The sequence below is a fragment of the Malurus melanocephalus genome, unplaced genomic scaffold (assembly GCF_030028575.1).
Source record: "Malurus melanocephalus ecotype Western Australia unplaced genomic scaffold, MMel_1.1 scaffold_39, whole genome shotgun sequence".
Classification (NCBI taxonomy): Eukaryota; Metazoa; Chordata; class Aves; order Passeriformes; family Maluridae; genus Malurus; species Malurus melanocephalus.
Genome location: NW_026623271.1, coordinates 1,074,923 through 1,088,840, shown reverse-complemented (window position 1 = coordinate 1,088,840; position 13,918 = coordinate 1,074,923). Strand labels below are relative to the sequence as shown.

The following is a 13,918-nucleotide window of genomic DNA, read 5'->3' as shown; positions in this document are numbered from 1 at the left end:
GGTTGTACCCTTGGTAAATTTGATGCATATATGTTGCAGGATTACAAACAGTAAGTGAAGAGTTGCAGACTCCATGGTGCATTTATCCTCCACAGGAAGCTCCTCACTGCTATGGCAATGTTAAGTCTGTGGACAGCTTAAGTGCCAGTCTGTAATGATGCTGCTCTACCACACATTATCATTCAAAAGGTCCTTCAGGTGGTTTGGTGCCCTTTTTGGAGTGCTGAGCATCTCACATATTTATCAGGACAGAGCTGCTCAGGCAATACTCATCCTGTCAATAAAGAAGTGTGCTGTGTGGCCAGGCAGAGGAGTGGAACTGGAGAAACCCCAGCAGTTCTCTTCCAGAGTCATGCTGGAGCTGGAAAATCTACACTGGTAGTTACTGTATAATTAAAAAAGATAATGRCTTTCAAATTAGTTTTTATTAATAGAATTAAGCCATATTAAGTCATAAAAGGTGTTCATAAATATGTTAATAGAATGTGTGGTGTTAATGAAAAACATTCTGCAGAGACTGAATAATTTAAGAGCTGGATATTACACACTTAATTAAAGTTAAATATTAAAATTATTAATTATCACAGCTAAAATGGGCGTTAGCAGTAGGCATCACATTCTGTCAGGTCAATAAATAGCTGTCATTTTTAAAAGCATGTAGATAATAAAAAAATTTACCTAAGTGAGGAATTCAGAGCATTTTGACTGTGTATGAAATACCCTAGAAAGTTGTTTCTGGTAGGCACTGAGGTTCTTAATTTRTGAGTGAGAGGAGGATCTTAAGCAAAACACATAACTTGGTTTGAACCCATTCTTAGTCACRAAGCTCATGAATGGGTAGTCCTAATGTGCTTAGGGTAGAAGCTGCAGAAGCAGCTTAATGTCTSTTAAGCAAACTCTTTTCAGGCCTTTAAGCAATGAAGGTGTAGAGCTGACTCTGGGACCACACACCTGCTGTCAGGGCTCTTGTAGTATCTTTGGAATGCTGAGAAAAATTTCTGTGAAAACTGTATCATGAGATGGAAGTGCATGAATAAATGAATTTTACACTGTAATGTTCAGCTCCTAATGAGCAAACACAAACTACATGTTGTTAGAAAACCCAGATGTTCAGAATCCTGCATAAGTGTGGCTGTTGCTCAGAAAACTTCAACACTCTCTATGGTCATGTTCTTTAAGCATCAGTTGGGGAGTCACAGTTACCTTATACTGTGAAAGTGAAAAAAAGAGCTAACTCTGAGTAAGAACAAGTTTTGGTGATGCAGTCTTGCTGTTACCTGGGGGCCTGTGGCACATGAGAGGGACTGTGAGATAAGCAGTGGGAGAGGAATTTTCTGGGATATTTTGCTGCACCAGTAGAAGACGGGACTTAGTCCTGTGGCAAACTGCAAAGCTATGGTAAGTGTGGCTGAATTYCTATTTTATCTATTTGCCTGGATTACATGAAGGAAGGAAAAACTGATGCTGTGGAGACAGAGGGATGGCTGCATTCTTTCAGATTCTGTATTTCGGGAGCTTATTTTCTGGTCTTGTCAACTGGATGGAAATACAGGGAGCCATGAAAGGAAATATTTGAAAAAGATTTGTGGGTGGGACTTTCCCCTTCTTTGGGAAGTCTGCTTGCCAGTTTATGTGAACCAAAGCAGGGATAATGTTTGTTCATCTGTTTTATTCACTGTAGTTTAGCTGTAATTATCTACACTTTACACCATATTAGTAAATCTACTCCAGAATATTACATTGGAATAATTAAGCTTTAATAATAAGAGAACTTGCTTAACAGTCTTTTTAATAAATCTTTGCTCAGATGTGGGGGGACACTGCCAATTTTGGTGTGGATTAGCTTTAGTAATAATACTGAGTAGTCAACTAGGAATTTTAATCATTAAAATGCCTCTYAAGCATTAAATAATTAATCCCCATAACACTCCCATGAGATAAGTAAGTAAACATTACTATCCCTGTTATACACATGGGGGAAGCCTGGGTTAGGCTATTCAGCTAGACTGGTCAAAGCCACTGGGAGTGTAATTGCCAAAGCAATGTTTATTATTTTTGCATTTAAATGTGAGGAAAAGGTATTGCCTTCCTAGAAGCTCAAAGTCATTGCCATAAAAATGAAAGTGCCATCCCAAGTGTCCCTCCTTCTTTCAAGACCATGTTTTCTATTTCTGTATCAAGGGATATGTATGTAAAAGGTCTACATATCTTTTAAAATAGAAATTTGTTATAAGACAGAAATAACTATATGCACCCACATCCACATCCACTGTTATTTAATAGAAGGGTGTTCTACTTTTCTGCCAGCTGCTACATATTTATTAAATAMTAAAGACATGTTTGTAAAGCAGTTTTTAATATTCAATTTTGCCCTTGAATAGTTTTTACCCATAGCAATAAAACATTCTAGAACCTTTGGGAGCCCATATTCAAATTGCCTGATGGTTTTAGACCAATTTTATTAACCAGTATATTGGTTCACTTATTTAGTCTTTTTTTTTTTTTTTACACCCCACAGGTTCCTGAAATTAAGTTGGTATTACTAGAAATAAGAAGGTGGTATTGGAAATGCAGCAGGAATATGAATGAATGTTTGTAGTTCCACCAAGGTGGTCACAGGCAGAAAGGGCACTTTTCCAAAATTACTATTGATTTTTGCACTCACATCAAATGAATGATGTATGGGGTAGTTCAAGTTTCAAATAACACCCAACCTCAGCTCTGGAGATTTATAAAATGAGCACTAAAAATAGGATGAATTGGATTATCTGATCAGTACTCTAAACAGAGAGGAGCATCTGGCATCAAAGTATAGCCCAAGATGCTTTAGCCATTTATTAGACAAATGTAAAAGCTTCAGACATTCTAAGAGAGTTAAAGAACTAGAAAATTGCAGTTTGTAGCAGACTGAAAACTGGAGCTTTCTGAAGGATATAACTATATTCAACTAATAAWTCTACAGTATAACCTCCCAATTTTTAATCTATTTGTTGCAAATATAAATGCAGTGGTTACTAATAAGGGCTACCAAACCCATGGTGCAAGGTARCACAGGCCTGCATCACTCCATCTGGATGTACCCTCCAAACTGCCTGCATCTCTCCTGTGCCATATCTAAGTTCAAGTAAGCCTGCTGATMATCTTCCAGAAGTGATTATTTATACAAAAAGGAACAATTCCTTTGGATGAAATGTGGTCTTGTAAGAGACTGCATGATGGTATTATGGTAGGGTCTCTCTTAAGGTATGTTAAAATGGTCAATGTATATGTTCTGCACTAGGAAATTTGACTCCTTGCTCAGTGCTCTAATGAATGGTAGCACRGCCACATTTTTTTGTTGAGATAAGCCCCATTAAAATGGGCTCTTTAGGAAACTCCTTCCCCTCWGAACTCCTTCATTAAAAACACCTGAAATGGAAACATTTTATAACAAACATATTTTCATTTGACATGACACAGCATTTTTATCAATGAAGTATTTTGTTTTTGGTGTTGACCATTACTAAAGTGCTTTTGCTTTTTTGGATACRTTACACTGACAAGAAAAATCTGTTGCACCAGTCCCTGCCAAACAAATGAGAACCATTCACAGCTGGGTGACTCTGCAAAACTWGCTATATTTACAGAATATTTACATTTCTACTTATTTCAGGAAAAATACTTATTTCCTGTGTATGTTTTTCTATAGGAGGAAAAATAAAGATGATACACAAAAAGTTGTGCTTAYAAATATGTAGAACTTGTGTTGGACCTGGAGTTCATTGAGCTGATGAGTGGGATTTGYAAAATGGCCCTAATACCAGCCTGGATATCTGACCTCTCTGAGCTAYGTTAAGTGAGGAACAAAACAGAGTTAAGGTAAGAATACAAGGAATGTCAGAATTAACATTTCTATATGCTGCAGGAACTTTGTGGCTGGGAAGTCTCTGAGGGTGACATACGCACTTGAACTACATGGGAACATTTCCAAATGTCCTCTACATGTGTCCAGCTCTGCAGCAAMAAAGTATAGGGATGTGTCTGTGTTCAAAAAAATTTCATTTATAGACACAGATTRGAAATAAGCTCTAACTGGAAACACRTTGGTTAAATTACCTGGATTTGCACACACATGATTCATAGTTTAAGCGCAGTTTAGTGCCTGGGTGCTGGGGGCAAGAAYTCTGTGAGCATCACACTGGGGGAGCTGCTTGAAGCTCAAAGGCTGGAAGAACATCTCTGGGTATAACTCCCTTTCTATTCCAATTTGTCTATTTAATATGTGAGACTGTACTTGTAATTGTAGCAAATATTGTGCAGTCAGCAGCAGACAGAGCTGAATGACACTGCTGTGTTTTCTGTGATGACAGCAATCAATAGGAAAATATAATAATAATAAATCTTTTTTCCCTTTGCTTTTCAGGTATCATATCTGAGCCATGACTCTATTACAGATTAGATGTATCTGAACAATCTATTCATTTGKATCTAATTCGATGAAGAAAATAGCTTGAAATCAAGAGGAAGGTGCTTTGTGTAAATTCAGCAAAACCACAGGGTTTAATAAATGAATATTGCCTTACAGCACATTCCAAAATGTGTTCAATTTACATTTGTTATTTCTTCAAGAGGCTGCACATAAATATTGTTTGAGATCAGCATCTAGCTTCCACCTTCATATTGCTAATATTTTTGCAAGCGAAGTGCCATAAAGAAGAGGAAAATTACAGATTAAACTCAAAAGTTTCAGATTTTCTACCTGAAAAGTCATACTCAGAGGATAAATTTTTGTCATGAGAAAAAGTGGATATATAGCAGACCTATGCACTAGTGTAACATGCAAAACTCATTATTTAGGATATTAAAAGACATTTGCAGAATGCATAGCTGCTTTGATGTCTTAGATAATCAATTATGAAAGAAAAGTCGAATACTGTAGAAACGATTGAGTAAGCTAGCATGTAAGAAAAAGTTGGAAAATACTCTATTAACAGTTGTGAGAAACAAAATGTATTAGAAAGATAATACACATGCAAAGTTTACAAACCGTGTCTTTAGGGTGGCCCAATAAGTAGAAATATGGGGACCCATGCTTGTCACTTTTCATGCACATGGAGAGACTGGAAGGTACCATTCCTAAAGGAAGGGGAGGAACAGCCTAGGACCAATCATTAGAATTAACAGAACCAGTGACATACAGACATTTTACTACTGTTAGAGCAGAGAATTCTTAGTAAGTTTAGAACAACTGAGTAAAAAGCTTATATGTAACAGGAAAGAAGTATTTCTGTAAAGCTAAGACAAATAAGCATGCTGTAAGTCTAAATATTAGTGGATTATTGAACTACTGTACATATATTTTCAGGACATAGATTCACCTGGACTATGGGTATGGAGTACATCTTGAGGTGCTTCCTGAAGGAGTCATAACAAATCAAAAGCAAAGGGTTTAATGCATTTAAGAACTGTGCCAATTTCCTCATATAAAAAATCCTTGTATTGGTATCAACTCTGACATTTTTTGCTTTTGTTGCTGAAGCAGAAGATGAGAGTTTCTTCAYGGTCCTTCAAAAATTACTACTAAATTGTAGCTTTTATCTGTTAACCAGCAATTTGTATATAGCCAAATGTTACTCTTCTTCCCCTAAACAGCTAAAACTGGACCTAAACTGTAGTTCTGTAAAACCCCCTGAGTGTAATGAACCCATGGGGTGAGCTGTGTACACAATTCAGCATTTCCTGAAGCAGCAGAGATTTCAAAAATACACAGTGCAACCCCAGGACATGACTTTTAATAAAGYCAAACAAAGCAGGGGAAGAGAGGTAAAGGGACCATCATTGTGTGAATCCATAAAACACTGACCATCACCACATGATGCAGATTTCTTGTTCTCCAAACCCCAGTGATTCCAGTTCCCACAACTCTGGGCATCTGTTAGTTTGACCTAGTGTGCTCAGATATCAAAGCCAGATATCCAAGACAGGGCAATGGAAGAGTTTTCCAAAATCCCAGTGTAAATGGGCTGGAGTCTCTAAAACTTATAACTTCCTGCAGGAGGTCTTAAGCAACTTAAAACTAAGTGAAACTTGATAGAAACCTGAACTCAAAACTGATAGATGATTTTGTAGTTCTGAAAGCAGGAAGGGAATCAAATTAGTTTCTTCCAGATATTCCTCACAGGTGAAACTGAGTATTTTTGCTCCCTCTGYACCACCAGATAGAAAGCAACTGGGGCAGGGGGATGCCTGGCTGGAGGGTTGGAGTCCACCACAGGTGCTAACCTGCCTCATTCTTCTCCACCTTTACACCCTGTTTGTTGTCATTTGATTATATGACTCATGGCTTTCAGATACTTCTAGAAACTTATATATTTTCATGTACTATGAGTAATGAAATCTCCAGGCAGGCAAGGCCGGGAGCAGTAAGTTAGAAGAAACAAGTTGCCAGGACTACTGGGACTGAGACTTAAACACCACAGGCTTTYCTAGGGAACTTCCTCCAAAGATATTTCTATGGAGAAAACAGTAGTTGTTCCCACACAAAACTGTAGTTTTCTAGGGCTTATCAATTGTTAGAGGTAACTTGTTTCTTGCAGAACTCACAGCTGGATAGAAAGACTGATTTGATAGCTTTATTTCTTACTTGCTATTTTGTGATTTTGTAATTCAAAAAATGTGTTTGCCCACATTTTGCCTTTAAGGATGACACTTCATCCCAGTGCAAGGTACATGTCCTTCTCATGGTATTTATGTAGTTATGGTTAAGGCCTGACATACATGAGCATCTGTAATGATGCTCCCATGGTGTGAACAGACAGATTTTTAGATCTGCTGCACACCCAGCAGCTCCTGCTGAAATCAGGAGCCTTTTAAGTAGGTGCATACACAGGAAATCAGACAGCCACTGCAGGAAAAGTCTTGCTCCATCACTTTAGTAAAATTGTTTTTAATGCTGGTGTGAGAAGTGCTCAGTTCTACGGTGCTGGCTCTGGGTTTTGTGTCCTGTGACATGTGAAACCTCACACTCTCCCCAGCCAGGCTTCCCAGGCATTAAGTGCATTTCAGGATGAGGATTCCCAGCAGCACTTCTAGTCTTTCCTGCACATTAATATGATTTCTTACTATCACTTTGTTCTCTGAGGAACACAGCTGGCAGACTATTTCCTATGAAACATGATGCTGATGTTCTTTGGSTTTGGATGAGCTGTGATAATTCACCTCCAGTGGAAGCATAGCTCTTCTGGCTATCCTTATCCTYAGCAAACATGTTCTGAGATGCTGAGTGATAAAGCACCTGTTTTCCAAGCTTCTTTTGTTGCACCCTACTGTGAAATCAGCTACAGTTTTGGAGCATTAATCATATCCATGCTCCTTTGATTAYATTCTGATGGTACCATACCCACTCCAAGGGGATTTCTGCCTCTGAAGTGCTCTGGGATCTCTGGCATTTGTTTCCAAGCAAAATTAGAAGCTGGAATGAAGGTAAATTTRCATTTGCAGCACACTTTATTTCTTACCCTAGGTTTGAGCTGTGCTTCAGCTCAGCCAGAATTTTCCAAGATATATTTGTATGGACAGATTTCCAGGCAGTATAAACTGACATAACTCATTCAGGAGATTTACACCYTCGCAGGAGCTCAGTCTTTGTTTCTTTCCTGAGTGCTTTCTTCTTTTCAATACACATTCCTTCCTTTCACAAATCACTTCCTTCCCATTGATGAATTTTCCGAAACACTGCTTTWACTGATGTCAATCACATCATCATTCCAACACTGATATTTCTTGCACATAAGCACATACCACCATATTTTGTACTAACAGAAACATTGCACTGGAGTTTAAAACACAAGGAAAATCAAGAAATTGCAGACTGAAGATGATAAAGTGATGGTCTTGGCTGGCTGGTTTAGGTTGCTCTAGGTAGGTTTTCTCCTTTTTAATGCTGCGAATCTGAAGGTTGCTGCTGTTGGAAAGGTCTTTAATCACAGCATTATTAAAATTTGGGATTTGGGATTTTTTGATTCAGGAAGTCCCTGACCATTTCACCTGTCAGGGACTGAGAGAATATCCAGAAGAGGACCCTGGTACACTTGTGCTGTTGTTGTTTCTCCCTAGGCTTCTGCTGCACACCACCATTTCAGTCCCAATACCAGCTCTGTCCTCCAGCTTTGCATTTTTATACTCAACTAAGTCTTGTTCCTCACTGATGATCTCCATAGCTGGACCCCGGAGAGTATAAGAAATATTTCTGACAAAAAAAAAAAATAAAGCTGATTATTTCAGTAAAAAGAGCTCCAATAAATCTTGTCCTGGACAGGTCCTGGACCCTTCTCAAYTGTGAAATTCTGGTTGAAGGAAGAGTTACTAAATACTGACTAGTTTATCTGCTGTCCTTTGGACCACTATGTCCTTAGTGTCACAAATCTTCTCTGCATTCAGTTTTACATTATTTGGAATAGATCTTCTTTCTGGGGGTCTCTGACAGGCGTTCTTCACAGCATGATGACTTAACCTTGAGATCGGGCCTCCCGTTTTAATTGGTTCTGTTTGTTAATTTCTATTTTTAACTTTCTAGGCAGGCTGCTGTTGGAATTTAGGTGCACCTTCTGTTTGTTTTTAGACTATTTCTTACACCTTTGGGAAGTGACCTAGGGAGGACTTTAATTATCTCAGTTAATTTCAACAGGCATCTTATTATTTTGCTTCCACTCTGCCTCCAGACTGGATACAGCACTAATTGCATRAAGCACAGATTAAGAACTGCAGACATGCAGGTGTTATCCTCTGCTGTGATGATTTCTGCAGGTTTTGTGTACAGTAGGAAGCAACTCCTGGACACTTTTACTCCTTTTTCAGCGCAGTAGGACAAAGARACTTTCAAGCACAGCTACATAGTTCTCCTCCTGTATGGAGCTGTGAGCTGGAGATGCAGATTGGAAAATGGTCTGGTTAAACAGCACTTCTTAGTAATAACTTTTATTTCTCAGTAATCTGCACTTTTAAACAACTCATGCTATGTAYTCTACATGCCTTTCCAAATGGTGGGCTTAACTTTAAGCAATGCCGTGAAGTCACCTTGTTGCTTTCTGTTAGCACTAAAAGTTGTGTCTGGATTTCTAGTGGTTTATATGTATTTTTTACTCATCCTTTACAGTGGAAAAGAAGGCTTGTGAACATTTTGGAAGATTTGTTTCCCTAAATCAATGCTATCTACACTGAATTTCTTTTTTTCTGGAATAAGGTACAGATTTATAAGATCATATAAATAATGGAAATTTATTTTGGATTTAAGTCCCATTTGGAACTGGGATCTCAAGAAAGTCAGATTTTGAATGGGTCTGAACTGCAATTGATTCTTTGCTCTGAGCAGCTTCCTGGACCTACCTTAGATTAAATTGCTTTCTGAGGAACCAGAGAGCTGCTGGTATACAGTTCTGCTATTTGAGAAGGATTACTGCCACTATATCAGTTSTGGACATTTGTTTGTTCTTTCATTAAAAATGATGCACCTCTCCCCATAAAGCAGTTTTGCAGGTGACCTGAGTTTCTGTTGGAGGTCTCTCTGAAAGGATTATACAGTGGTTAAAATTGATAGTAATTATCTTAGTACCATTTGATAAGGACCCCTGAAAGCCATTTTTGCTTTGTTTCTATTCACGAAAAGTATAGTTTTATTACCAGATGAATGGGCTATGGCCCATCTTTTCTGCCCTTATTCAGACACTCTTGAAAGCTGTAAAAAATGCAACTTACCCTATGCTGAGTATCAACTCAGCCACAGAATTAGGAACTAGTTTAGAGAAGAAAATAGTGAAATTACCATGTGTATTGACAGCTGGGACTGACTAACAGGGGAGCTGACTTTAACAGAGGTAATGAATTTAAGTTGGCAACAAAGACTCACCTGAAACCCCAGTTAAGCTGAAGTATTTGAATTTTTATGYGACTGTAATTCCTGATTCTAATGGAAAAGCATTCTGGAACTTCAAAAGTCACAGTAGAAAAAGTTAATAGAGTTTTTGGACCTCCTAGCATAAAGAAGTGAAGGACTTTTCATTAAAAAATAGCCTTTTTCCTGACAGATTTAAGGCCCAGAGGTGCACATCATAGAACTTACATAAATGTATGAAATTGTCACACCATAATATAGAGTAAGCCCTGATTTAAGTTTTAAAAAGAACTCTTTGTCTTTGAAATTACCTTTGGATAATTTATTTTTACTTCTTGTCATTCCAGTTATGAAATAAGTTTTCTATACTGTCTAAATGACTCATACTTTTTGAAATACTTAAAMAAGTCCCACAAGCCCCTCTGAAACAAAACACAAGAAGAATGGATCCTGTTTTCTCACCACAATGAGCAAAATCTCATGTTTTAAATTCAGAACTGGCTTCTAATTGATCATCCATGTGTTTTGTCATAGATAATACAATGGGCAAAGTTGTCAAAAAAAGGAGTACATTCTTGATTGTGCTTTGAGTTTCAGCCTGAGCTGCTCAATTGCATGGCAACAAGATCATCTGCTGTGACTCAAAATGTGCAGAGAAGTACCAATAAAGGAAAAAAAGGAGAGTTTATGGACAAACCAACAACTCCCAGCACGCTCAGAGATGTCCCCTCGGAGGTTTGTGGTGCTTCCTCCAATGCACATSTTAAAAGCCTCTGCCTGTGTCAGGAGGGCAGCAGGTGACAGTGCTGGACAGACACCTACGGCCTTGGCCAAGGAAACACTCAGACATGAGAGTCAGTCCTCCTCTAYTCAGGTAAGCACCAAAGGCAACACTTCATGTGCTCCAGGAAATTACAATATATACATAATCTGCAACTTCTACTTAATTAAAAAACAATATCATTAATTTATATAGAGTCATGCACATATAAAAATGTAAAGATGAAAACCCACCATATTCTGGGACCTGGCCTGTTCCACGTTTCAACAACAGTCGCACTCTCCTGCCACCAGACTTGATTAGCTCTATTGCTCTGGCATGTGTCATGTCCCTTGTGCTTTCTCCATTGATTTCAATTATTTGATCTCCTACCTGTCAGGTAARAAGAATATCGAGTCAGACAGAATTGCAGTAAAATGAGCGTTTCAGAAAGAGACATATTCAATGGATCACAGGTTACTTGAATGACAGACAGACACATCAAGGTAAATTTGTTCCTGTCTRTCTGAGGAATATTACTGGCAGATCAAATAACCTCCAAAGTGGATTCTGAATATGGTTTATCAAATGCTGCTTGTCTTCTGCTGAAATCGGTGTAATGCCTTTGTAACTTGCCTCACATCTTCTACATGTAAGAAGCTCAGYTGAATTGCTTGCAATGGTAGAACCACTGGAATATTATCTGTGCTACACCGTAACATGCAGTGCTGTGTGAGCCAGAGAACTTTGTTGCACTTGCTGTTTTCATAGAGAAAAGAGGTTCAAAGCACAAATATCAACTTCCACATTTGAATTTCCAAATCTTGGTAGTAAAGTTTCACACCAAATTAAGAGTAGTTAAGAAGAACAATTAAACAAAGGTTACTGCTATAACACAGGACAGGAAGGTTTGCTGGAGTTCAGAGAGTGTGCCTTGAAATATTTAACCACAGGAGCTTTTTGCTGGCAGTAAGCACAGCCTGTGGCTGAGCTGTCTGGTTAAAGCAGCTGACTCCAAGGCTCTGATTACAGATTTCTRCCACTCATCTCCTGGCCAGCTTTCCAGTTGGAGTTGGCTTCATTATTATTTTTCTGCCTTTATTTCTACAGCAGTAAAATGTGGCACGGATGTCTGCATCTCCCATCCACCCCCACTTCCCTGGCTTTGCCTCCAGTCTGCCTGTTTTGGTTTTGGCTGATTTTCCATGCTGGAAACCTTGTCCTTCAGCAGGGGAGTGGTTGGTCTCCGCTGTGCCTGGTCAGAGTGGCAGAGAGCACCTGCAGGGAGCAGCAGCTGCAGAGTCTGTTGTGACAGCCCCCTGTGACAGGCACAAAGCAGCACGGGCAGGTGACAGGTGAGMCTTGTGCTAGCACCACCACAGCCTTTGGAGCCTGTGCTTGGCAGAAGCCTCCCAGCCCACTGGAGGGGTGACCCCAGTGAAACCCAGAAGGTGGGATGATCTCCTGGTGCTGGGAGAGGTGCAGGTGCAGCAGGAGTGGGGCAGGAGGGTCTCAGYTGAGTGGGTCAGCACACTCGTTTATCAGTGCCAGGGGAACACATCTGTTCTGCAGGACCACAACTGCCCCAGTGTGCACCCAAGGCTTCCTTGGGTGTTTGCACTGTCCTAAAACAGCAATGCCTACACATCCTAGAGAGGGGTTTAAGGAGATTATACAGACTTCAAGGTGATGGGCACTTCCTTTCCCTCTTACAAGACTGTAAACCATCTCCTAGCTGGCCTTGGACATTGAAACRTCTTCTACTTTGTATGTTTTCTTTGCTAAAATTGTACTTCTGTCAGCTAAAAGTGTAATCCTTCAGAGGTTTTCCTTCTTTCCTGAGTTTGAAATATAGTATTTACCAAATAAATGTGCACAATATGAAATGTCAWCATGACACCTAGCATCAAAGAAAACGGAAAGGCTTGTCAAGTTATCTAGTCCCTACTTCTGCTCAGACACAGAAAGAGTGCTAGTAGAAATACCATGGCAGTGTTTTGATAATTCCTACTCAATCTATACTTTGTTAATAGGAGCTGCAGCCTATTTTAGGAACTCTCCCAGGATCCTGTATGCAATCTATGCTGGTACTTTGTTTAACTAAAAAGCCATTGATCCAAATAAAGCCTATTAGCCTCGCTATTACACTTTGTAAATGCTGCTGAATGAACAGTGGGGGAAAAAAATCGGAATTATTTTGTGCAGGATTATTTTTGCAGTGCAAATTTCTTCATCAGCAGATTTTCTCTCTTAAAAAGAATGTATTTGGTTGTCCCATGCAGTGCACAGTTAGGTGTTTTTAACACTCCTTGATGAATAGCTTTTAAAATGAGTAGTGAAAGCTGTGTAGAGATTGTACAGTCCTTCAAATAAAATCCTCTGTGCTCCAGAACAGGAAAACAGAAAGATTTYAATACAGTTTAATATGTAAAAAGGTTAAGTTAATGTCACATTTTCCCCTTGCTGTTTGCCTTTCTTCTGTTTTCATTGGTCACTATGCAGGAACTATCTTGTATTAATGTAACCTTTTCTGTATTTCTGTGAGCTAGAATTTTTTTCTCTGTAGACAGCATGTAGCTGATTTGATATTTCCTTTCATTATAAAATATTGTAGCTGATTTGMTATTTCCTTTTCTTATGAAATMTTATGCGCAAATAACTTGTGRAAGCTTTAAAAAAGCYTTTTTAAGCTATGTGGCCGAAGGAGGGGAGAGAAACAAGTCTGCAAAAATTAGGTGCTCTGAAATCTACATGACAATGGGTGAGACCAGAGGTATAATGAATAGTTTGCAGGAGCAGTGGGTTAATTATGTTCCTTGCTTTTGTGTTTTGTGGCTGACTGTTGCCCAGCTGAATTATACTGCCTTTGCAGCACGAGCCCAGCCCTGATTAGATGAGAACAACAATGTGGAAAAGTTGCCAACACTCTTACCCTGAGAAAAGCTTCAATTAGACTTTACACTTGTATCTGGAAATTCATACAAAAGAGAAAACCTTGGCTGAGGAATGATGTCAGTATGGTACAATCCTTGTTTTTTTCCTGCACCTAAACCTTGATAACCTCCCCTTCCTTTCCCTTGAAGTGCAGATTTTTTATGGCTGATATAGGAAGAAACCCTGCTGTAGGTTTTCATTTTGTCCAGGCATTCAAATGTGCTTTCTCCCTCAACTTTTCTATTGTGAAATCAATTTTTAGATTTGAAATCAATTTTTAGATTTTCTAAATCCAGTGATTTTTTTTTAAGAGGATCTTGGATATACCCACACATCGAAGATGCGCCAAGAGGAGG

The 13,918-nt window shown here is 38.9% G+C and overlaps 1 protein-coding gene across 3 annotated transcripts in view; it reads right to left on the bottom strand.

Annotated features, from left to right (window-relative positions):
- The window catches only part of MAGI2 (membrane associated guanylate kinase, WW and PDZ domain containing 2), a 691,018-nt gene that overhangs the window by 11,784 nt on the left and 665,316 nt on the right, over window positions 1–13,918 (bottom strand). For all 3 annotated transcript variants that reach the window (XM_057364469.1, XM_057364467.1, XM_057364468.1), the window contains one exon: window positions 10,883–11,021. In XM_057364469.1, coding sequence (XP_057220452.1) covers window positions 10,883–11,021 — 139 coding nt within the window. The remainder of the gene's footprint in view (window positions 1–10,882; window positions 11,022–13,918) is intronic.